The sequence below is a fragment of the Bos indicus genome, chromosome 3, assembly GCF_029378745.1.
Source record: "Bos indicus isolate NIAB-ARS_2022 breed Sahiwal x Tharparkar chromosome 3, NIAB-ARS_B.indTharparkar_mat_pri_1.0, whole genome shotgun sequence".
NCBI lineage: Eukaryota > Metazoa > Chordata > Mammalia > Artiodactyla > Bovidae > Bos > Bos indicus.
The window spans coordinates 113,294,120-113,319,596 of NC_091762.1; the positions used below are offsets into that span (position 1 = coordinate 113,294,120).

Sequence of the window (25,477 nt, forward strand, 5' to 3'; positions counted from 1 at the left end):
TATTTATTCTTTAATTTTAAACGTTTTATTTTGTATTGAGGTATAGCCAATTAACAAGCAAGGTTGTAATACTTGAGCCTCTTGTTGTGGAAGAGTTCAGACACACCCCAAAGTAGAGAGAACGGATAACAGATGAGTCCATCACTCACCTTGCGCATTTCCTAACCGTGAGCAGCCCTGTGAGTGAAACAGACGATCTCTCTCCTCCTTGAGAAGGCTTGGGTGCTGGTCTAGGAGCACGCACAGGAGCTGCTCAATATGAATAGAGAGAGAGAAGTGATAAGCGTTTCACAAGGAAGGAACAGCACATGCCCCAGGTAGAGAGGTGGGAGAGCTCGGCTTGGGCGGGAAGCGGCATGGGGTGGGCGTGGAGCGGCGCGGCGAGAACACAGGGCTAAGAACTCCAAGTGCTGGTGGGTATGGATGCGTATTTATTTTCAAGCTAGGTTTTAGCGTTGTTGAGAGTCCACAGTTTCACAGGACTAGTAGGACTGTGACTCACGTGCTAGCTGGTGGAGGGCCCATCCCCACGCTGGTGCCCCCATGCCCACCGTGTCGTGTTAACACAAGAGAGAAGGAGGTTAACGTGGGGTGGGGGATCATGCTGGGGCCAGGTGGGGAGCGGGCAGAGGGGCTGGCAGATGCATCTGTTCCACCCGTGCAAGATTTTTTAATTTTGTTGATTTAAAATTCAGGAGCCTTCTCTCCAAGTTCCATTTCCAGCTTCTCTTCAGAAGTTGGGAGAGCTGCCAGTGCCAGGTCCCCTGGCAGCCTGGCCATGCTTGGCTGCAGCCGCAGAGCAGCTGCCCGCCGGGGTCGGGCGTTGGAGCCCCAGCAGGGGTGTCCGTGGGCCCCCGCGGGCCCTGGGAGCACTGCGCCTGTCCCCAGCTGCAGGCAGTGGACCGTCAGTAACATAACCACATGGCCACTTCCGAGGGCAGCTGACCGAGGGCGGGCTGGACGCCATGAGAGGCGGAGGGAGGCGAGGACAAGTCAGGATGCCTGACTCACCCTCTGCAGCTGCTGGTGGGGCACGGCCTGCAGGCTGGTGCCCTTTGCTAGGGCCTCAGGGCCCCTGGCACTCTCCTTGCACTAATGCCATTATTTCATCATGAGTACACTTCCAGATCTAGTCTTTATTTTTTTAAGGTTTTTTTTTTTTTTTTCTTTTAATGTGGACCATTTTTAAACTATTTATTAAATCTGTTACAATAGTTAAAATTTTTTTATTTTATTTTTCGGCTGTACTGGGTCTTCGTTATGGCCTGTGGGCTTAGTTGCCCCGTGGCATGTGGGATCCTAGCTCCCCGCTCAGGGAACGAGCCCATACCCCCTGCAATGGAAGGCGAAGTCTTAACCACTGGACCGCCAGGGATGTCCCCAGATCAAGTCTTACTGGTGCAGCTCTGAAAAGCAGATGGCTGATGTAGAAAAAAAAAAGTGCCACGAAACATCCCCCCGAGTGTGCTGTGACCCCATCCAGCTCTGGAAGGGAGGTGCAGACCGCAGCCCTGTCTCATCTCTTGCCCCCTTGCAGAGCTGTGGGGTCGACTTTGAGATCAAAGCATTCGCCACGCACAGCACAGATGTGGAAGAGGACAAAATTCCCAAGAAGTAAGAGTGTGGCTGTGGGAATAGGTGAGGGGTCTAGGGTTAAGGGGTGGGGGTAAGAAACCGCCCCTTACTTTATGTTTGCAAGACAGACTCTTCCCACTAGGCTGGTGTAGTGGGAACCAGGTCAGGACCATCAGGAGGGACCATCTACAGTTGGGGTGGGTGTCCATGGCTGACCATCTAGTGGGAAGGCAGCAGAAAATAATAGGAGCGTTCAACCTCAAGGGTTCGTGTAAGCTCCTGAAAGCCTCCACAGCCCCTTGAGTTTCCTTCTTCTTTTGCGTTTTGTTGTGGTGGTGGTACACATAACACGAAGTTGACCATTTTAACCATTTTCAAGGGTACAGCTCAGTGGCATTAAACATAGTCATTACCTTGTATAACCACTTGTATACTGTCTGCTATCTATATATAGCATTTGGGATATATATGATAATACATATGGGATATATATATATATATGATGATATATCTATCCTGAATGCTATATAAATGATGATAGCATTTGGGAAATATCCCCAAACTATCTGTATCCCAAATGCTATCATCACCCCAAACAGAAACTCTGCCCACTAGGCAGTGACTCCTGTCCTCCCAGGCCCTGGCGTTCATTTTCCTTGTTCCTGAATAAGGTTTCCAACTGTGCCCTCAACACTTGCCCCTCATACTCAGCATTCACACTCAGAGGACACCTGTACTGAATGGCAATGACAAGGCATCAGATTTGTAGAGAGTTCTGAAACCTAACGTAGGCACACATTCCCACCGCAGCTTCACCCCAGAGGAGCCCGAGCCGGGGTCCTCACGGAGGGTGAGAGGGGCCCGCGGAGAGCAGATGGGTCCACACCACCCGAGAGGCCCCTACCCCCAGACCTGACCCGGCTACCAGTCCTTCTGCATCCATCGGGAACATCCCCGAGGGATCCTAGCCTGGGGATGAGGCGGGGGGTGGGGGGTGACCTGGTGGGCCATCCCGAGGAGGCCCAGGTGCTGATCCTGGGACCGTCCGTGACGTCTCATCCGCAGGAGCTCCGTGCGTTTGCTGATCCGGAAGGTACAGCACGCGCCACGCGATATGGGTCCCCAGCCCCGAGCCGAGGCCTCCTGGCAGTTCTTCATGTCGGACAAGCCCCTGCGCCTCGCCGTCTCGCTCAGCAAAGAGGTGACTGTGGAGCCGGCCTGCGGGGAGCCCGCCCAGGCCCTCAGCTGGGGGTGGGCTGTAGGCAGTCTTGGGTGTAGTGGTAAATACCGACCTATGAGGATGACTGAACTTTTTCATAACTTGGAGTCAGTGAAGGTGACCCTTAGACTAGGGCCAAACTGGCCTGCATTCTACTCATCATGGGTCCCGGCAACCTGGGGAAGGCTTGCCCCCCCCCCCCATCGCTGCCTCAGGGAGCCTCTTAGTGCCGCGTCAATGGGTGTTACAGATTGTTTGCTTCCCTCAAACTGAAGTTGGGCAGTAACGGTAAGGGGGTGGCTGTGTCACGTGTGAACGTCATGGCCAAGAAAGGTGAAGAACCACTGGCCAGGGCTGTCTCCGGTCCCTCTGGTCAACAAGAGTCACACACACATTGACAGAAGCCCAGCAGACCGTATGTGTGCATGTGTGTGTGTACACGCGTGTGTGCATGCATGTGTGTCTATGCATACATGAGTGTGCATGTGTGGTGTGCTCGCATGTGTGTGCATGTATGTCTGCACATGCATGCATGTGTGTGCATGCGTGTGTGTGTGTGTGTGTGCAACAACATGCCTGTCTGGTATAACATGGAGTCATCACTGGACCAGCTCCACCTCTGCCCCCTCACCACATTCTCCTCTCTTTTCACTCATTCTGCCCCAAATAACTTCATAATCCTGCTCAAGTGCCCTGCGGCCAGCTCTGCGTGACACTCAGGACTTGGGTGTTGTGGCTGGAGCCCATGCCATCTCCTCGGCCTCCCACACACAGGGCAGAGCCTGCTCCAGACACATCCCCACAGGAGCCACGATGCCTTCACCTTGCCTTCCTCAAAAGTGTGGGAATTCAGCCACTTTGCCTCCAGTTGAAGGACTGGGATGAGTTTAGAAAGACATGACCAGGCTCTCTTCCCCTTTTCTGTCCCATCTGCTAACTTCTTCAGATCTATTACCACGGGGAACCCATTCCTGTGACCGTGGCCGTGACCAACAGCACAGAGAAGACAGTGAAGAAGATTAAAGTGCTAGGTAGGACCTTCTGCTCCAGGCTGGACGGCAGAGCCTTGCAAGTCCCCAGTGGCCATGTTTCCCGGGTCTCTCCTCTGGTCTCTCAGGCCCTCCTGGGTCCTTGGAACCTCCCGTTTGTCTCTGTTGTCAGGGCAGCAGGACCTTAGAGGAGGAGGTCCCTTAAGTGTCCTCTCTCTAGCCTCCTGCTCAGCTTAGAGCCGTCTTCCATCCTGGGACAGCACCCCCGACAGGATGTCTTCCCGTCCTTCCTTGTCCTGCCTTCCTGGAGGGTCCAGGTCTCGGTGGGGAGGGAGGAGGGGGAGGGTTTCCCTTCTGCACAGAGTAGTGGGAGGGACCTAGCCTGGGAACCCTGGGCTCTCCTGTGGGCTCGTGCTGTGCACATCCTCTCAGAGTCCAGCGGGCAGTCACAGCAGGCCTTCCTGGTCTACCGTCCCGGGTTTCATGATCTGTTGATTGAGCGCACTGGACATGCTTTGTAAATGGTCATCCCCACTGTCACTGCTGCTGTTGTGTCACCATGTAATGGCCCGGCCTCCCGTATATTCGGGAGAGGGGCCTCTGACTTACTGGTCCACTGGGCCAGCACACTGCCTCAGGTCAAAGGGCGTCAAAGTGAGGGGGGTGCTCCGTGAACTCGGTCTCATGTGGGCGAAGTAAAAAGACGTGATAGAATGACCTGGAAGGGAGACCTGTCCGTCCACTTCTCCCTCAGGCCCTTGATGACCGAGACAGACTTAGGGTGACCAACCGTCCTGGGTTAACCAGGACCCAGGACCAAGGACTTCCAGTGCTGAAACGGGCCAGTCCCAGGCAGACCGGGACAGCTGGTTACCTAAGTGCCATCCACTACGTTCCTCTCTCCCTCTTGTCCATCATAGATAAGGCTCAGGAATCGGATGCACTCATACTGAAATATTCTAGGTTTTTCTTAATGCTAATATACGTGTTTACGTTAAGGCTTTGTTTTTATGTGAGTTTAGTTTCTATGCCTTTAAGTCTCTGTAGGACCTGGTGTGATTTATTTAGCATGTTGTATGTAGTGTTCCATACGGTATTTCACAAAGCAGCAGGATGGAGAAAGTACCATTTGATAATTATTTTTTAAGTTGTTTCTCAAAATTTTATGAATACTAACATCTGGACCCCTAATGTTTGAAAGAAGCTATTGAATTTCTGAAGCCAGATATTGAGAACTTTGTATAGGCTATGCGCTGTGTTGATCAGTTTACACAAATTATTTCTTTTGATTCTCAAATTTGATTTACATGGAAATTAAAAATCATCTTTTTGAGGGCTTCCCTGGTGGTTCAGGAAGCTCCATACTTCCATTGCAGGAGGTGTGGGTTCAATCCCTGGTTGGAGAAATTATTCATGCTACAAGGTGTGACAAAAAAAAATTAAAAATCACCTTTTTAATCATCATAACAACTATATAAGTTAGATGCAGTTATCACCCCCATTTTGCTGATGGGGAAATTGAGGCTCAGGAAGTTCTACTACCCCAGCGCTGATGGCTAGGCAGGGATTTGAGCCCAGGTAGTCTGGCCCCAGAGCCCACCTTCCTATCCACCACACCACAACCACAAACAATTGTGTGCTGCACAATTCATCAGGCAAGAATACTGGAGAGGGTTGCCATGCTGTCCCCCAGGGGACCTTCCCGACCCAGGGATGGAACCTGCCTCTCTTATGTCTCCTGCATTGGCAGGCGGGGTCTTTACCACTAGCGTCGCCTGGGAAGCTGGCCTGAGGCCAGAACAGGTATCTCAGCCTTAAAGCTGAGCCTGAGAGGTGCACTCAGATGGCCATTAGAGAGGGAAGGCCAGCCAGGTCCCCCAGAAGGCAGCATGCAGGACCCCACACTGAGCCTCCCTACGCTGTCCCCCCTTTACAGTGGAGCAAGTGGCCAACGTGGTTCTCTACTCGAGTGATTATTACATCAAGACGGTGGCTGCGGAGGAAACACAGTGAGTAGCGGGTTGGGTTTCTATTTCCTGGGCGGTTCCGGCTTCTTTGTCAAGTTCCCCTTTTCGGTCATTGCTGAAGAAGGAAGTAGAGCGGTCAGCCGGCTACCCAGCCTGCCACGTCCTTCCCCTTTTCTCACTTCAAGGGCTGCAAAGTCACAAGAGTTCTGAGAGCTGGGTCGAGCTAGGAAATGATGGGGAGCAGAAAAAGGAAGCCTGAATCGTCACAGCGGGAAGGGCTAGAGCTTTCTATTGATCCTTAAATAAGTGGGTAGGGATGGGATACTGTTTCTGACCCCCAGAACAGGTCATCAAATAACCTGTCAGCCCACATGAGGGTTCTCTATCTTTTGATCTCCACAATCTGAAAATCTGGTACCATGATGAGGAGATTAGAATGCTATCTCAGTACTCCACCACTTGTCATGAGTGACTTTTCTCCCTCCATTAGAATAAAAATCAAATGGAAAACAAACAAACAGTAAAACCCAAATGAGAATCCTGCGATGGCTTCTTCACGGTGCAGCAAGAGACCTGACCGGTTTTGCTTTGTGCTAGGCACTCAGGTTCACAGCTTTCGGGGGGTTACCAACCCCCCCACCCAGGAAGGATCATTTGGGAAGGTGTTTTCCTGTTTTCCAAGCCCCATTGTAGGACAAAAATACTCTCATCGTTGGAGGAAGGCGGTGGAGTGAGGAAAGACAGCAGATTCAGCAAGAAAACATTACATGATATTTAAAAGGCCACTTCGGGATAAACTGTTACTTAAAGCAGAACCTGGCCTGAGTTTACATCTCAGGGGAGAAGAGGCAGGAAATGAACCTCTGACTGCCTCCGCCAGGCCAGGCCCGGGCTCAGTTCTACTTTCAGACGGCATCCTTGCCCATATCGGTGCCTGGAAGTCTTCCTGGCTCACCTGTTGGCATGTGCCCAACAACGATAGGAGGAAATGGTCCCCAGCGGAGGTTTCCCCTAATATACCCCATTATCCGGTCCTCTTTTCAGCTCATTTTGCATCAAAGAGTCCCAGAAAACTGGACACCATCCTCAGTACCCTCAAAAATGTGGGAGTGAAAGTGAGGCTCTGGGGGCTCTGGTAGGCAGGCCACCTGGGAACCAGGTCAGCCCTGATGCCCCTGCTGCTACCCGCCACGCAGTCCCAGATCCCGAAGGTGCTGGGACGTGGCCAGGTGGGGCTTTGGTCCAGGGTCTTGGCAGAGGCTGTTGGCCAGGGTGCAGCAGGACAGACCATAGTCCAAGCCCAGCCCCGGGGCCTCTTTCTACGGTAGTTATGTTGACAAGGTAATTTCTGCTTCTGTCACTCTGCTGCCCAAACCAAGCTTATTAAGAGAAGATTCCCCCCAGTCCCAAATGCAAGGATGTGGGCCACCTTGTCTCAAGCAGGATTCTGTAAAGGGTGTGCCCAGTAGCCTCTTGTGTGCACTTGGAGGCTAGAGAAGCCACAGCCGCCTTCAACTCCCCAGGGAGATAGAGGAGGCTGGCAGTGGGGCTGCCCGTCTGTCTGGGGGCAGGCTGAGGAAAGGGCCCGAGGCTGGCTCCTGGGCAGGGCTTCTGGGGCCCTGTCTTCTCCTGGCCGGGCACAGGGACGAAGGTTATGCCAGGAACATGGCTAGAGCCCGCCTGGGCTCTGCGATCAGAGAGCCCGTGAGGCTGCGCAGTGGCTGTTGGCATAGGCCTAGGGGCAGCTCGCGGCAGCAGAGCTGACTCTCCAGCTTCCGATGCTGCTCTGTGAGCTGGGGACGCTGCCTGACCTGGGGAAACCACACTGAGGTGTCCTCCACTACACCCAGGCCCACTGTCTGGCAGGGGGTCCCTGTGTCTATCAGATGCTGGGGAACGCCCTGCCTGGTTGGTGATGGAGGAGATCTGGGGGAGAAAGAGCCTGTGCTGCTATGAACCCCAAACCTCCCAGTCTGTCCAGCTCACATCGGAGACTCCCAGGGCACACATTGGTCCTCCTGACCGGGACGACACCCAGCCCGGGCTCTCTGCTGGTACTGACCAGTCGCCCTGCAGCCCATCATGTGCTTCATGGAGTCTTGGGAGAAAACAGGGTGTGGTCCCTGATCCTTGGGCCAGTTGGTCTCACTTCACCCCACAGAACATTCCAGAAATTCAGCCATGGGAGCAGGCTGAGAAATGCTCCAACGTTGCTGCCAGCCTGTTGTGAGACGTCACTCATGCTCTCCTCCTTCTCATAAGACATGCACAGCCCCTCTGGGCTGCCTTTCCCACAAGTCGCGGGGAACGTGGGTTCTGGGAACTGCGTGAGCGTAGACAAGGTCTCCTGGGGGCCCCGGTGGCCTTAAGCCTGTAAGAGCAACTGGCTAAATCGGCCGTGTTTCTTCCTGCAGGGAAAAAGTGCCGCCAAACAGCTCGCTGACCAAGACGCTGACGCTGGTGCCCTTGCTGGCCAACAACCGTGAGAGAAGGGGCATCGCCCTGGATGGGAAGATCAAGCATGAGGACACGAACCTGGCCTCCAGCACCATGTGAGCCCCCGAGACTCGGTGCTGGGGGAGGTGGGGGGAAGGGGTCTGTGCTCCTTCTCGTCCTAGTCCTGGGCTCACGGCTGGCACGTGGTGTGGTGGCCGGCGGTGCAAAGCCAGCACTCAGTGGCCCAAGCGGGGATCCCTCGCCCGCGCCTGCCATGATGTAGCGACTGCAGCTCTGGGCTCTGGAGACAGCCTTGTGCCGAAGCCCCGCTCCCTTGCTCTGTCTGGGCCACCCCATCAGCTGTCTGAGCGAGGACCTCAGTTTCCCCATCCTTAGGGTATGAGAGCTGACATGGATTACGGGAGACAGGCCACATCAAATGTGGGGCCCAGCACACAGCGAGTGCTCCAGAAAAGTCAGCTAGTACCTCTGAGAAATAGCATCAGCTAGCATTGAACTGAGTGCCTCATGAAGGATGGAAACATCATTTATTCATTTCCATCTGGAAAGGTAAGGAACAGGGGGTCCTGAGGGCTATGGACGTCAGCTCAATTTAAATGAAGCTAAGCACTGATCTGCTGACCCAGCTCAGAATGTTGGGCTGAATTGAGCCAGCGGATCCAGTAAAAACTAGATCGAAGCTTCTAAGTCAAATACCCCTGCCACTCCTCACTGCCCTCCGGGGCTTCTGTTCCTGGGAGCGTGTGTGGGATGAGCCCTGAGGGTTGGGGTAGGAACTGTGACCAGGCTGGGGGCTCACTGCCAGCTCCCCATACCACCCCCACCCCCATCCTGTGTGACCCACGGCCCCAGTAATCGCCTCCAGGTGATGCTGTCTGGAAAAGCTCTGAGACGAACAGCTGGGGCAGTGAACATCAGGCAGAAAGGAGGATCATGGGAGTCAAAGGGTTTCTGAGGACGATTTTCCAGCTGGCGTGTTAGATTCTAAGCATGTCTGTGAGCTCTGGGAGATGGGCAAACAGGAAGACAACACTCTAGATCCAGGAACTCAGGGGTGAAGGAATCACAAAGTTCAAAATGGCATGTGCGTTTGTAAAGACCTTCTGTGATTCGTGGAGTAGTATATAAACAGCCCGTCTCTCCATGCTTTCTTTGGTAAGAAAGGTGAATTTCTACTCATTTCATGGATGAGGAAATTGAGGTTTCACCAGATGAAAGGCTCAGCCAAGGACACTGGGTCAGTCAGTGGTAGAGCAAAGCCCATCCCTAGTCCCCAGCCTCGAGTTGAGGCTTTCAAATTGTGGTGCTGTGGAGAAGATTCTTGAGAGTCCCTTGGACAGTAAGGAGATCCAACCAGTCCATCCTGAAGCAAATCAGTCCTGAATATTCATTGGAAGGTTTGATACTGAAGCTCCAATACTTTGTCCACCTGATGAGAAGAGCTGACTGATTGGAAAAGATTCTGATGCTGGGAGAGCCTGAGGGCAGGAAGAGAAGGGGGCAACAGATGATGAAATTGTTGGATGGTGTCACCGACTCAACTGACATGAATGTGAAAGTCGCTCAGTCTTGTCTGACTCTTTGTGACCCCATGGACTATACAGTCCATGGAATTCTCCAGGCCAGAATACTGGAGTGGGTAGCCTTTCCCTTCTCCAGGGGAACTTTCCAACCCAGGCATCAAACCCAGGTCTCCTGCATTGCAGGTGGATGCATTCTTTACCAGCTGAGCCACCAAGGGATCCCAAGAATACTGGACTGGGTAGTCTACCCATTCTTCAGCAGATCTTCTCGACCTGGGAATCGAACGGGGTCTCCTGCATTGCAGGCAGATTCTTTACCAACTGAGCTACCTGGGAAGCCCATGAGTTTGAGCAAACTCCAGGAGATAGCGAAGGACAGGGAAGCCTAGCATGTGACAGTCCATGGGGTTGCAAAGAGTTGGATACAACTTAGTGACTGAATGATGACAAATCCAGAGCCCCCGATCCACCGAGTGTCAGGGCTGCCTTCCAGCTCCCCAGTGAGGACGCAGCAGAACATGAATGATCTGGTCTCTTGGAGAGGGTGGCCCCCTACTTGGGGAGCCTAGGGAGAAGGGTTGATCCATCGGGTCTCTGCTTCCTACTGCTCCTCTGCACTCTTCCATTTTTCTTTTCTGTTGAACAGCATAAAGGAGGGAATAGACAAGACCGTCATGGGGATCCTGGTGTCTTACCAGATCAAGGTGAAGCTCACGGTGTCAGGGTGAGTGTCCACGCCCCAACATGCCACCTGCTCTGTCTGGCTGTCAGCCATCTGAATGGTTTTGTTCCCCAGCAATTGGGAGACAGAAAGCAAGAAAGGTCCACAAATTCTACCAATTACATGGTAGGGTTTGAGAAAGACTCTATTTGTCTAGTTTCACAATTCTGCCTGATGTAACATTACAGAGAAAAAGGTAGAAAAGCAGACTGCAAAACACATACACTACGGGTACCTCCTTGCAGTCCAAGGGACTCTCAAGAGTCTTCTCCAACACCACAGTTCAAAAGCATCAATTCTCCGGCGCTCAGCCTTCTTTATAGTCCAACTCTCACATCCATACATGACCACTGGAAAAGCCATAGCCTTGACTAGACGGAGCTTTGTTTGCAAAGTAATGTCTCTGCTTTTTAATATGCTGTCTGGGTTGGTCATAGCTTTTCTTCCAAGGAATGTCTTTTAATTTCATGGCTGCAGTCACCATTTGCAGTGATTTTGGAGCCCAAGAAAATAAAGTCTGTCACTGTTTCCATTGTTTCCTCTTCTATTTGCCGTGGAGTGATGGGATCAGATGCCATGATCTTAGTTTCTTGAATGTTGAGTGTTAAGCCAGCTTTTTCACTCTCCTCTTTCAGTTTCATCCAGAGGCTCTTTAGTTCTTCTTTGCTTTCTGCCATAAGGGTGGTGTCATCTGCATATCTGAGGTTATTGATATTTCTCCCAGCAATCTTGATTCCACCTTGTGCTTCATCCAGCCCAGCATTTCGCATGATGTACTCTACATATAAGTTAAATAAGTAGGGTGATAGTATACAACCGTGACATACTCCTTTCCCAATTTGGAACCAGTATTTTGTTCCATGTCCGGTTCTAAATGTTGCTTCTTGACCTGCATACAGATTTCTCAGGAGTCAGGTAAGGTGGTCTGGTATTCCCAACTCTTGAAGAATTTTCCACAGTTTGTTGTCATCTCCCCAGTCAAAGGGTTTGACGTTATCAATAAAACAGAAGTAGATGTTTTTCTGGAACTCTTGCTTTTTCTATGATCCAACAGATGTTGGCAATTTGCTCTGTGGTTCCTCTGCCTTTTCTAAATCCAGCTTGAACATCTGGAAGTTCATGGTTCACGTACTGTTAAAGCCTGGCTTGGAGAATTTTGAGCATTACTTTGCTAGCGTGTGAGATGAGGGCAATTGTGTGGTAGTTTGAGCATTCTTTGGCATTGCCCTTCTTTGGGATTGGAATGAAAAATGACCTTTTCCAGTCTTGTGGCCACTGCTGAGTTTTCCAGATTTGTTGGCATATTGACTTTAGCACTTTCACAGCATTATCTTTTAGGATTTAAAATAACTCAACTGGAGTTCCATCACCTCCACTAGCTTTATTTGTAGTGATGCTTCCTGAGGTCCACTTGACTTTGCATTTCAGGATGTCTGGCTCTAGGTGAGTGATCACACCATCATGGTTATCTGGGTCATGAAGATCTTTTTTGTACAGTTTTTTCTGTGTATTCTTGCCACCTCTTCTTAATATCTTCTGCTTCTGTTGGGTCCCTGCCATTTCTGTCCTTTATTGAGCCCATCTTTGCATGAAATGTTCCCTTGGCATCTCTAATTTCCTTGAAGAGCTCTCTAGTTCTCTTCAGAAAAGCAAGGCTGCTGGGAAATGAGGTCACAGTGTGTCTCAGGAGGCTCCATCCATGATGGGGGGCCTTCTCGCCCCCCAAAATCATTACAGGACTGGGTAGTCTCCTTTTCACACTAGAGCACAGATATCTCATAGTTCTGAGGAAATGGTTTTCCATCTTTTTTTAAATTCAATTTCTTTCAATTTAAAAATCTCACCAAGGTACTTCCCTGGTGGTCCTGTGATTAAAATTGTGTGCTTCCAACTCAGTGGGTGTGGTTCAATTCCTAGTTGGGGAACTAAGATCCTACATGCCACGTGGTATGGTCCAAAAAAAAAAAAAAAAAGAAAGAAATCTCGTCAAAAGGGAAAAACTCAACTTCTCATTTTCCTTTTCAAATTCCATTGCCAAAGGCCAAGTGGCCTTTTACCTTAATGAGTCCTGGGTAGTTCAGCCATCAAGGCAAATCTATGTGTATATTCCATAAGTCTCAGTGGACGAAGAGTTCCCCCAAATTTTGGTTGGGACCACAAAGTAGAACATGGGTTGATTTTGCAGATTTTGTTAACACAGCTTGTAGTTGTCCTGTTTTACAAAGCGTATAGTGTTGAGACTTCCCTGGCAGTCCAGTCGTTAAGACTCTGTGTTTCCAACGCCAGGGACACAAGTTCGATTCCTGGCTCTGGAATTAAGATCCAAAATGCGCTGCAGCAAGGACAAGATATATATGATATGAGATGAGATATATGTATATATATACACACACACACATATATATATAGTGTCTATATCTATAAAGTGTATGGTGCTTTCTTTCACTTTCTCTCAGAGGCTCTAAAACAGAGTCGAATGTAGCAGTCAAGGTAAGCGTTTAGCAGGTATTTCATGGTGACCTTTGTGGCCACGAGAGAAATTCTGGACTGGGGTTTATTCTTGAACTTTAGGGCTTTAACTAATCCACTTGAGAAAGACATGGAGTCACAAGCAGAGAGGAATAGCGGAGTGCACCGTGAGGAGCACAAAGATCCTGAAAGTTGTGGGTGATGAAGGACCCGAGGGGGGTGTATCCATCTCTGAATAACGGCAAGGAGGGGTGTGTTGCCACCGTGGACAGTCCCCACAGCCCTGTTTGTGTTTTTGTTTCCTAGCCTTCTGGGAGAGCTCACATCCAGGTAAGCCTCGTCGCCGTCCTTCTCTGCCTGATTCCAGGGTCTGAAGGGGACAAACCCGGGGTTTAAAACAGGACCGTGAAGGCTGGTTTCCCAGTGTCGTGCTCAGGACGTGGGGAACCTTGCCCGCTCACGCTGTGCGGACCTTGGCTGACGGGTGTGAGGCTGGGGTGTTTCGTGGAGACTAGCTGGGTCTGCCCCTGGATGGAGACACACACGTAGAGCCACCCTCAGAGAACAGGCACACTCCACGCAGTTGCCCCTGTGAGTACGCACGTGTGTTCAGGGGTGAAATGGACATAACTCGAAGTCTACCATTTTAACCATTTAAACCTGTGCAGTTGAGGAACTTCCCTGGTGGTCCACCGGTTAAGACTGTGCTTCTAATGCAGGGGGCAGAGGTTCAATCCCTGGTCAGGAAACAGACTCACATGCCGCTCGGTGCCACCAAAACAGAAAAAAACACCACACGATAGAGTTCAGTGGCGTCAAGGACACTCACAGAGTTGCGTGACTGTCCCCATTCTCCGGTCCTTGTACCCGTGCCCGTCCCAAAAGGAAGCCCCGTGCCTGTGGAGCCATCTCTCCCACTCTCCCCACTACTCGGCAACTGCTTACCTACCTTCGCTCTGCAGATTTGCCTCATTTGGACACTTTGTATGAACGGAATCAGGCAGTTGTCTCCTCGTGACCAGCCCCCGCTGGGCGCGTTCGCAGTGTCCCTGTCGTCAGTGCTTCTCTCCTGTTTGTGGCTGAGATTCAGCCCATGCTGTGAGTGGACCACGTTGTGTTCGTCCATTCATGGCGGCTGGACACTTGGGTTGTCTCCATCTTTGGGCCTTTGTGAATAGTGACAGTGGCCTTTTAAATCAGGCACACAGAGGCAGCAGGCAGGACGCGTCTGAGGCAAGCGCTGGCCTTACATACTCCGTCACTGACTCTGTCGCCCCTGCTCCCGTGGAGCCAGGACAACCTCTCTCCTAGGCCCTGGCCACACGGGGACCCACCAGGGCGCCTTATTAACAGATGAGATCTGACCAAAGCGGTGACCCCAGGGTGGGAGGCGGTGGGTCCTGGGTGAAACAGGGAGTAACCCTTGTCCCCCGCCAACCCCCCAACCCCTTTCCATTCTTCCTGTGTCCAGATTTTCCTTCTGCCCCTTCCTGACTCCCTGCTCTCCTTTTTCTGTATAAATTCCAAGCCACCTCAGAGTCCTGTAGCTTCTGGAATTGGCTGGACTCTGCTCATCACAAGGGACTGCTCTCCACAAGACCCAGGTCTCCAGCATTGCAGGCCGATTCTTTACCTCCCCTGAGCCACCAGGGGAGCCCAGGTGGCACTAGTGGTAAAGAAATCGTCTGCCCGTGCAAGAGACTTACTTTCGATCCCCGAGTTGGGAAGATCCCCTGGAGAAGGGCATGGCAACCCACTCCAGTATTCTTGCCTGGAGAATCCCATGGACAGAGGAGCCTGAGGAGGCTACAGTCCACAGGGTCTCAAAGAGTCAGACATAACTGAATTGACTTGGCATACACTATGTCCCTGGACGTCCCACTACTTAGCATGTCCCTGAAACTAATAACCAGGAGGAAGGGGGACCCCAAAATCCTGGCCGCCTCAGCCTCGTGCAAGTGGAGTTTCCGGACCACATTCCAGGGAATACATTTAAAAATTCCTTCCTGACCACTTCCTGATTTCTGGTTTGTTTTGTTTTGGACCTCGCTGAGTCGTCCTTCAGCTGAGGCCTGGGGATCTTTCTCGAAGCTCTGCAGCCACAGCTCTCGGCTGTGCAGTTACAACCATGTGCATTCTGACCGCTCTGCCTCCTTTGCTTCTAGTGAAGTGGCCACTGAGGTGCCGTTCCGCCTCATGCATCCCCAGCCAGAGGACCCAGGTCAGTCACGCCTCGTCTTGGCTTTCTCTAGTCCTGTGCCACCCACGGATTTCTTACTTAGCCACTGCTAGTTCTTCCTTGACCACATCTCTGGGCATGGACGGGGCCAGGCATCCGAGGTTGCTGGCCACATTCAAGTGCCCTGGGCCCTCCCAGAAACCAGGGCTCAGCGACTATGTCAGGGCGCTCGTCCAGTGGTCCAGGCGGTTTGTCCGGATCCAGTGAGTGCCCAGAGGATGTAGCATCCTTGCTTGGATGTGGGCTATCTTGTTAGGTTTTGTTAGGAATGATTTAAAAGCAGACGCTTTGCTATAAATAGGCTTGGGTTGAGATTTAAAGAAAATTCAGGCAAAAGATAAATTTGACAGCCTGAGGCTTTCGTGTTTCATTTGAGAGCATTAATAAGAATTTAGAAAGTGAGTGTTTCTGAGAGTGGCAGTTGTGATGAGAATACAGACGTTACTACAAATGAGGGTCAGGCTGGGATCCTAATGCCTGGGCTCCTTTGAATTGTCAATCCATTGGCTCTTGTATGGATGTTAAAACCAAATGAAGCTGTGGTTGTGCAGCTCTGTGAGCAAGCTAAAAACCAGAAGGCTTTAGCTTGTAAAGCTGCACATGTAAATAGGTGAATTGTATGACACGTGAATTGGACTTCTCCGGTGGCTCAGATGGTAAAGAATCTGCCTGCAATGCAGGAGACCCAAGTTTGATACTTGGGTCGGGAAGGTCCCTTGGAGAAGGAAATGGCAACCCACTCCAGTATTCTTGCCTGGAGAATCCCATGGACAGTGGAGCCTGGTGGGCTGCAGTCCATGGGGTCACAAAGAGTTGGACACAACTGAGCGACTAAGCACAGCACAGTTCTTTTGAAAGAGATAAATGAACCAGCAAAATTAATATGGATGCAATCTCAGAAATTCTGAGGAAGAATTCTCCACTGTGTGTTAAGGTGGCTTAGTTGGCAGGAAAGAAAAATGGACCTGTCTGGATGAGAACCCTCTAGAGTTATAGTAATTAAGAACATTTTAAGTAAAAGTGGTGTAAACAAGTGGGGTTTATTTTTCTTACATTTTATAAAAAGCCTTTCTACACTGATAATGAGACAGCATTTAAACATCAGAATAAGCCCCCATATTCATTTTGGCTTTTTCTCAAAACTATTTTGTCTCAAAGTATGTCTTCCAAATATTTTGGATTCAAATATTCAATGTGCTTTGCCAAAAACTTCCCTTGGGGGAAAAACACACAGCCTAACCATATTTTTTTTTTATTATTATTATTCATTTATGCTTGTGTCATTAAAGCACTATTTTAAACTCTGTGAGACTGAGATGCATTCTGGTCCCTTTCAAGGACATTTTAAAAGGCCATTTTAAAACTATGACCGGAGTAGATGTCATCGCTGGTGTCACATCCTTTTCTGGCCCTGTGAACAGGCTTTAGGACTTCTCTTGGGGGAAGTGGGGTTATTCCTTTCCTGGGTATGACGTCTTCATGTTCCAGTCATTATGGCCCTTATACTGAACATATTACAACATCAAGGCTAAGACAATGATCTTTCATCCTGCCAGATTTCAGGGAGAAAGAACAAATTACCCCACGGACTAGGAGTTCTGATTCCCAGAGGTTTATGCGTCCCAAGTTTCATTTGCAGATGCACGCTCATATCTCTCTCACTAGCCTGGTCCCCGACTCCCTGAGTCTAGATGAGGAGATGCTAAACAGACGAAGCATAAACTAGAGTTAAGAAGGCCTGCCAGGGCTAGAGGCCAAGTGATCTGTATGCAGCAAGTGCTAGAGAAATGCTACTGAGTTTTTACTGTCCTCTGTCTAGAACATTCTTAGAGAATTCAGGTGAAGAGAATTCAACTCTCTTCAGGGCTGTTGGTCGCACTTAGTATAATTTTATGCTCAGCACCAAAGCGGGGTGTCCAGGATGGTTCTTGCTCAGTGTTGTTTTTGATGCATCAGCCTCTTGGTAGGTCCCCTCATCCCTCAACAGCCTCTGGGGTGCAGGTTCAGTGTCAAGTCCCAGGACTCACCCCTAGAGAGCGGGACATGGAAGGTGGACCCGGTGTACTTCCACCACATGGGGTGGGCCATTAATAGCTCCCGGGGACTCTGATCTGGACAAGGTCCAAAGGGCATGTCGTAGGGAGAAAGGCTTTGAAAAGAGAAGCCCAGCCTCAGAGGGGGTGAGGTTAAGCAGGGAGAGGGTCTAGAGGTGAGGTTGTGGCTGTTCCATCTGGGGAGGTATAGGTTGTGGGGGCAACTTTTGGAGGAAGTGATGGTTAAAAATGCAGGGAGAGGGACGTCCCTGGTGCTCCAGGGGCTAAGATTCTGTGCTCCCAATGCAGGGGCCCGGGTTTGATCCCTGGTCAGGGAACCAGATCCCATGTGCCGCAACTAAGACTCTGAGCAGCCAGATCAATAAATGACTATTTTAACAAAAACAACGAAAATGCAGGGAGGAAGGCCCTCCGAGGGGGCCTGGCCAAGAAGCAGGAATGACATGCAATTTTCATGAAATGCGTGTTTCCGGGCCTTTTATTGCTCCACCTGTAAAGTGACCTAATGAAGGAAGAAGAGTTCTGCTAGACAGGACGGATGCTAACAGATGTCTCTCCTCTCTTCCACGCTCACAGATACCGCCAAGGAAAGGTGAGCACTGCCCGGCATTATCCCCGTTCTGTGACCTCCTCCTCCGCAACCCTAGAGCGAGCCTTCACACTTGTGTGTGTTTTGTTTTTTCTTCTCCTTTTTTTTGAAATGCAAGTGCCTGACTTAGGCTTTGATTGCCGAGGCATCCACTTCAAAAAGGCATCTGCTCCAGTGATGGCTATCTTGAATAAACACATTGCCAGCCACAGGACTAGAGCCCAGCCAGGCCGGCTCTCCCCACTGAGGCGCCTCTGTTTTAGAGATTTCGGTTGATTTCAGTAGCAGATCCTTCAAGCCACTTGTTCTTTTGTCTTGGTACGCTTTAAATTCCCCTCTCTTCTGTTTTAAAACTCACCAGTAAAGAGTGAGCCCTCGAAACTCTAGACCCCGCCCCCACCTCGACCCAAATAAAGGGAGAACACCCCAGGCCCGTGTCCCTGAGCTCTCTTTATCTGTGACTTTGCTGTGTGGTCCCAGGTGTGCTGTGTACCTTCCAGGTCCTGTAAGTAATAAACCTTTATTTTCTCAAAGTTTCCGGATGGTTATTGCTGAAGGGTGTCTTGCAATCCTAACAGGAACCACGAGGGCCGGGCCAGCCACAACAGTGGTTATTGATAGGCTAAGACCCGCACAAAACAAGCACTCACCCCCTTGAGGGGGCGGTTCTTTCTGTAGACGCCCACGCTCTCAACACTGGCGCACGCCCTGGCTTTCCTTTTGCTCCCTACTATCAGGGCATGCACACATGTGGACACACACACATGTCCACGCACGCATGCACACAGTTATCCCAAGCATGTATGTGTGCTGTGTGGGTTCCTTCATTGTTTCATATTTTTGTTTGCTAAAGCGATTTTACACGGAAAGCTAGGAGGAGGACGGCCTCGTCCCCCGTTGCATCAGTGGGAGAATCTTGATGGGTTCCTCTTGCAAAAGGAAGATCAAGGACCTTGTTTTTCCTCCAGATTTCATCGCAAGCGCCAAAGAACATGCCTTGATCAAAATGTTCTTTGTTTTTATTTTAGTTTTCAGGATGAAAATTTTGTTTTTGAGGAGTTTGCTCGCCAAAATCTGAAAGATGCAGGAGAATATAAGGAAGAGAAGACAGACCAGGAGGCGGCTATGGATGAGTGAAGAGGCGGCTCAGGACGTGGGATGCGGGGTCGCTAGCCGCATGGTAGCAGGGCTCCAAGTTAGCCCTTTAGTGACGCTGAATTCCAAAGTGCGGGTCTTCTTCACAGAAATAAAGCTTGTTCTGCCCTGGCTGTGAGTCAAGCTGACTTGTTGGGGAGGCTGAGTAAGTTAGTAAGACACAAGGGGCAGCCTGGAGTCTGGGGGTGCGGGAGCATGGGAGAGTGGGTTGGGGGGAGAAGAACCCATCAAGGTTAGAAGGCACCCCAAAACCATGTGCTCGCCCGATGTGGGGCTGGTGTGTCCCAGGCTTTCTCCAGGGCCTCTGGGGTGGGCTGTTTCGCTGGAAACTTGGGGAAGGGGGCGGTGCGGGGCAGTGTGTCTAGTGACCCGAGCTATCCTAGCTCCAGGGCACCCACAGGGCCCCCCTAGAGAAACAGGGCAGTGGACAAACGTGGGCAAAACCACTCTTCATCTCTGACTCAGCTTTGGTGAAGAATCCTCCTGCAATGCGGGAGACCGGGGTTCGATCCCTGGGTTGGGAAGACCCCCTGGAGAAGGGAAAGGCTACCCATTCCAGTATTCTGGCCTGGAGAATTCCATGGACTATACAGTCCATGGGGTCGCAAAGAGTCAGACACGACTGGGCACCTTTTTCACTTTCACTTTCACTTCACTTTGGATCCAAGTCCTACTTGAGCTCTGGATTGTTGGGCTGTTTCTATTGAATGCAAGCAGTGAAATTGGAGTTGTCTGGTATAACGGGGGGAAAAGGAATGCATTGGAAGGACTCAGAGTGGCTCAGAGAACTTACTTAAAGGAAGAATCTGAGCTGCCACACCTGGGGTGGGTGGAAATCAGAGAAGCCCCAGGGATCATGGCCCAGGAGCTCCGGGTCCTGCCCTCTGGGTTGGCCATTCACCCCTGGTGGCCTAGCTCCAAATGCTCCTAGTCTCTGGTTCCGGTGTGCTATTCCTGGGAAGGAGACTCTGGCCCGATTTCAGCGAGGGGATCAACGCCTAGGGGCCAGCGATGGCAGAGCCTAGCCCTGGGAATGGGTTGTCCTACAAGAGGGGATTCTCCATGAGCCCCATGGGCTTCTTGGTTAGACTGCCTTCACTGGGTTTGGGCATTGAAGGGGTCAGGGAGAGGAAAGCTCGTGTCCAGGAGGAAAGTGAAGCTGAAGAAGGAGAAGATGTAACAGAGGTGATGCCAGGGCCCTGTCTTCCCTGAGTCCTCTTCTTGGCCCATGGTACCCCAGCCTTGGGGTCTGCTGCTGATGGCAGAGAGACTGAATGGCTCTCTTGGTGCCCACAGAGGGCCTGGGGGATGTGTTGACCCCCCGGTCCATGCCTCAAGGGGATAGGATGAAAGGGGATTGGAGCGTTCTACACAGTTTAACCCACTCACAGGAAGCGTGAGGGTGGACGGGCGGGGGCCAGTGTGGGCTGGACACTCAGGGTCAGGTCTCCAGGACCAAGAGCAGTGGCAGAGGACCAGAGCAGGAAGGCCCCACACCTGGGTTTGTTCGGCATGATTCCAGGCTGTCTGTGTCATGGGGGTTGGGATTTAGACCGGAGGGAGGCTCTCGGGAACCTAGGATGGGATCCCATACTCACAAATCAAAGTCTGAACTTGAGTGTTGGATAGGAGGCCTTCCGATATTGATGGCAATGAGGAGTAATTTCTGGAGAAGAGCTAATTATAATACAGGTAGAAAACTGGGCCTTTGGCCTGTGGGTGAGCAGGGTTAGACACAACCTCCCTGTTGTTTTTTTCTGCCTTGCTAAGGGAACAGCAAGCAAGCTTCCATTTCAGCCACGCCCCTGTCTCAAGACACTCAGGGTTGGAGGCACGCTCCTCAGGATCGGAGCCCTTCTGCTGCCTCCCCACTGCCGAAGCCCACAGGTCGGCTGTGGTTGGCTCCCGCCGGAGATTCTGGGCAAGACGGGAACCTGGGACTGTGCCCGGCGGGTCTGGTGAGAGGATCAGTCACTCGGTTCCTGCATTGCTCGACCCCAGGATATCCTAAGTCAGGGTGGACAGTAATAGGCCGGACCTTTGAAAGCGTGTGGGTGTGAGAGCCAGAGAGGAAGGCCAATCCCCGGAGAACAAAGGTCAGAACAGCCCTGGCCCTTCAGGTTATTTTGGTAACAAAACGCCTGACTTTCGCGTGCTGGCTAGTTTACCATCTGCGGCTGGCCACCCCCGTGAGAATTCTGGGGTGGGAGCAGGAAGTGAGCCACTGCTGCCTGACCAGGATAAGGAATCTCGCCTGGCCGAGCCTGTGCGCCAGGGATGTGTCTACTTGGCGTGCAGACCCCTGGCATAGAGAGGCAGGATGTCCGTGTGCAGGTTGGATGGGCGGCCCAGGGCTTTCTAGGTATGTGCGGTGGGAGACACGTACCAAGTGTGTGCCAAGGAGCTGAGGGTGTTGCAGGGAGAAAGTGGTGTCTAAGAACTTGGGGCAAAGTTTGCAACCTGCAACTTTGCTGGAGAAGAAGGGATCGCTGCTGTTTTTTGGGTATCTGTACCATGCTTGGGAAGCACCAACCATGCCTCCCATTCATTAGATGAGAAAACTGCAGTTCAGAGAGGTTATGTCCCTTACCCAAGGTCACACAGCTAGTGAGAGTTGGAGTCAAGACTTAAACTCTGCTTTCCTGGAGTCGATAGGAATCAGAACTCTCCTCACAACATTTTTTTTTTTTTGGCTGCACCACAGGGCATATGAGACTTTAGCTCCCTGACCAGGGATCCAACTTGTGCCCCGACAGTGGAAGTGTAGAGTCCTAATCACTGGACTACCAGGAAATTCCCTTCACTCATCTTTTGATGCTGAATCTGTATTTGAGAGTTTGAGGGGGAGGAAGGGGAAGATTGGCATTTATGATTCAATAAATGGCTGCCCTTAAGGTTTTTTAAGTTGAAAATATTAATATTATTGAGGTAGTTATAGATTCACATGCAGTAGTAGGAAGCAATACAGAGGGATTTCCCAAAGGTAACATCTTGCAAAACTATAGCCGATACCACGATCAGGAAATTGACACTCACACAGTCCGTCCGTCTTTTTCATATTTCCCCCATTTTAGTTTTTACTTGCATTCATGTGTGTGTCTGTGTGTCTTTTATCGTGTGTAGATAACTTCTTTTTAGAGCGTCTGTTTTCCTATTCCTCTAAGATTTTTCACTGCTTGCCTCCCAATCTAACCTCACGGCCCTAAGTGTCTAGTTTACTGATCCTCGGCAGGTGGGCAGGGAGGGGGCATTTGGAAATGTATGGGGGGCAGCTTTTGGTGACAGGGGTCCCCGGGGGCCAGGGAAACTTTACGGTGCACACAGCAAAGAAACGTCCTGCTCCAGATGTCAGTCATCACCCTAGTTCAGGGTAAAATAATTCCCATGTTTTCCAGTGCACCGTTTTATCCATTCTAACGCGGAGTGGTTCTTTCTGACAGGAGGTGCACTTCTGCGCTGACAGGTCGAGAAAAGAAAGATTAGGTTGGATGTGAAGTGTGTTATTACTGCCACCTCGAACATGCCCTTAAGGTGGGGTAGACTCGGGGAGCAGCGTATTGTTAGCGGTGATTCACAGCGTGACTCACTCCATCAGGAGGCGCCCGGTGACTGTGCGCTTACAGGCGCCACCTCGGGGGAGGTCTCCAAGGGAACAGCTCGGCAGCCACCCGGGAACACAAAGCCTTCTTCGATCATCAGAGAAAATATGCCAGTTATGTGCCTCTGATTGCAGAACATAACACAGTTCTTACTAAGCCTAATATTCTTTTTTAAAATATACTTTATTTTCAAATAGTTTTAGATGTACAGAAAAGTGGCAAAGTACAAGTAAGTCCCTCCACACGCTGCGTCTCCTAAATTATTAACATCTAACACTAGGATAGTACATTGGCCACACTGAATGCATCGTGTGTGTGTGTGTGTGTGTGTGTGTGTGTGTGTGTGTGTCTTAGTTGCTCAGTCTGCCCAATTCTTTGCGAACCCATGGACTGTAGCCCACCAGGGTCCTCTGTCCGTGGAATTCTCCAGGCAAGAATACTGGAGCAGGTAGCCATTCCCTGCTCTAGGGATCTTCCCCACCCAGGGATTGAAGCCAGGTCTCCTGCATTGCAGGCATATTCTTTACCATCTGAGTCACCAGGGAAGCCCTAGAATGCATCAATATTGACACATTATTATTAAGCAGAAAGTACATTCTTTATTCAGATTCCCTTAGTTTTTAACCTACTGTCCTTTTTCTGTTCCAAGATCCCACATGACATTTGGTGGTCACGTTTCCTAAGGCTCTTGAGGCTGTGACAATTTCTAGGACTTTTTCATTATTGCAAATAGACTCCTCTCCAGCTAGATTCCATCTCCCAACTCTCTCTTGAGTTCACATCTACGCCCTTGGCTTTTCACCTCTGAAATGATGGATTCTGGATCCCAGGTACCCCGTGAGCATCCAAAAGGTATAGGCAACAGCGCTGTCTCTTCCCCCAACACCCCCAGGTTTTTGCACTTATGTGTCACTGCTGCTGCTGCTGAGTCGCTTCAGTCATGTCGGACTCTGTGCGACCCCATAGACGGCAGCCCACCTGGCTCCCCCGTCCCTGGGATTCTCCAGGCAAGAACACTGGAGTGGCTTGCCATTTCTTCTCCAGTGCATGAGAGCGAAAAGTGAAAGTGAAGTTGCTTAGTCGTGTCCGACTCCCAGCGACCCCGTGGACGGCAGCCCTCCAGGCTCCCCCGTCCCTGGGATTCTCCAGGCAGGAGTACTGGAGTGGGTGCCGTCGCCGTCTCCGACTTACGTGTCACAGTATACGTTATTGTCTTCCCAAGTAGTGCTAGTGGTAAAAATTAACCCACCTTCCAGTGCAGGAGACTTAAGAGATACGGGTTTGATCCCTGGGTCAGCAAGATCCCCTGGAGAAGGAAACAGCAACCCACTCCAGAATTCTTGCCTAGAGATTCCCAAGGACAGAGGAGCCTGGTGGGCTACAATTTATGGGGTCGCAAAGGGTTGGACATGACTGAAGCATCTTAGCATGGCCATGTTGCAATTAATTGATATAAAATCACTAGTCTCTGTGGAGGGGAGAAGGCAATGGCAACCCACTCCAGTACTCTTGCCTGGGAAATCCCATGGATGGAGGAGCCTGGTAGGCTGCAGTCCGTGGGGTCACGGAGAGTCAGACTCGACTGAGCGACTTCACTTTCACTTTTCACTTTCATGCACTGGAGAAGAAAATGGCAACCCACTCCAGTATTGTTGCCTGGAGAATCCCAGGGATGGGAGCCTGGTGGGCTGCCGTCTATGGGGTCCCACAGAGTCGGACACGACAGCTTCCCCTTTGTGCCCTTATCAGTCAGCTCCTTGCTGTCATAACAAGGTACCTCGGACCTGGGAGCCTAAGCAACAGGATTTATTTTCTCAGGATTCTGGAGGCCAGAAGCCTGAGGTCAAGGTGTGGTCAGATTCTTCTGAGGCCTTTCTCCTTGCTTTGCAGATGACTTCTCTGTGTGTCTTCACGCGGTCTTCCCTCGGGCTCTGCCTGCCTCCACATTTCTTCTTTCAAGGACACCAGCTGTACTGGGTTGGGGCCATCCCAATGGCCTCATTTTAACTTAACTACTTCCTTAAAAGACCCTGTCTGCACACACAGTCACATTCTAAGGTCCTAGGGGATTAGGGCTTCAATGTATGGCTGTTGGGGGACACAAGTCAGCCCCTAACAAGACCCTTCTCTGCTCCTTCTTTGAGCTTCAGCTTCCTAGGAGGCCTAGCCCTAGAGGGTCAAGGACTTGGAATCACATGGTCCAAGTGAAGTTCTGCCTCTCTTGCCTTCCTTAGGAGAGGTGTCTGAACCTCAGGTCTTCATTTCTAGAACGAGACCATCGAGCTTGCTCTGGGGGGACTCGTGTGCAGACTAGAATTGCTGGACAAGTGTTTGGCATGTGCCTGGTGGTTCGTCGATGGGACTCGTGCACTCCTGCATTGGCAAACTTTCTGGCACCAAGGATATGTTCTATCTTGTGCGGCCCTGGGTGGTAGCAGCTAAACTGCATTTACCTACTGAGCAGTTGAAACGTGGCCACTGTGGCTGAGAAACTGAAGATTAATTTTAATTAATTGAAATAGAATTGGAAGTAGCCCCGTGTGGGTAGTGGGTACAGCAGTGGGCAGTGTAACCGTGGGCCAGGGGCCCCCAGCCTGTCCCCAGAGAGTTCCTGCATCAGGCCGTGCCAGGCCCTGTCCTGGCTGTGAATCCATTCCCCTGGCCATGTCCCCCTATCAGATGTATTTTGTGGCCCCCAGGGGTGGTGGGTCTCCTGTACTTTGCCTCTGGAAAGCAACACCTCGTGCAGTGGGGGCCAGAGCATGCTGACCAGCAGGAAGGACAGAAGCCACTGTGTCCCTAGTAGCAGCCCTTTGAAAGGGCAAGGGGACAATTGTGTAGCTCCACAGTACCGCAAGGACACGACTTAGCAGCTGAACAACAACAGTACCTCAGAATGTACTGCATTTGGAGGTAGGGTC

General features: G+C 51.0%; 1 protein-coding gene across 5 annotated transcripts in view; it reads left to right on the forward strand.

Moving 5' to 3' along the window:
* The window catches only part of SAG (S-antigen visual arrestin), a 41,374-nt gene extending 22,306 nt beyond the window's left edge, over nt 1–19,068 (forward strand). For 3 of the 5 annotated variants that reach the window (XM_070786909.1, XM_070786910.1, XM_019957932.2), the window contains 10 exons: nt 1,538–1,614; nt 2,641–2,776; nt 3,741–3,825; nt 5,720–5,792; nt 8,165–8,302; nt 10,377–10,454; nt 13,227–13,250; nt 15,086–15,141; nt 17,790–17,805; nt 18,831–19,068. In XM_070786909.1, the coding sequence (XP_070643010.1) occupies nt 1,538–1,614; nt 2,641–2,776; nt 3,741–3,825; nt 5,720–5,792; nt 8,165–8,302; nt 10,377–10,454; nt 13,227–13,250; nt 15,086–15,141; nt 17,790–17,805; nt 18,831–18,939 (792 nt within the window). In that variant the 3' untranslated portion in view covers nt 18,940–19,068. The remainder of the gene's footprint in view (nt 1–1,537; nt 1,615–2,640; nt 2,777–3,740; nt 3,826–5,719; nt 5,793–8,164; nt 8,303–10,376; nt 10,455–13,226; nt 13,251–15,085; nt 15,142–17,789; nt 17,806–18,830) is intronic. The other 2 variants (XM_070786911.1, XM_070786912.1) reach the window with 2 other exon arrangements.
* The last annotated feature ends 6,409 nt before the right edge of the window (nt 19,069–25,477 follow it).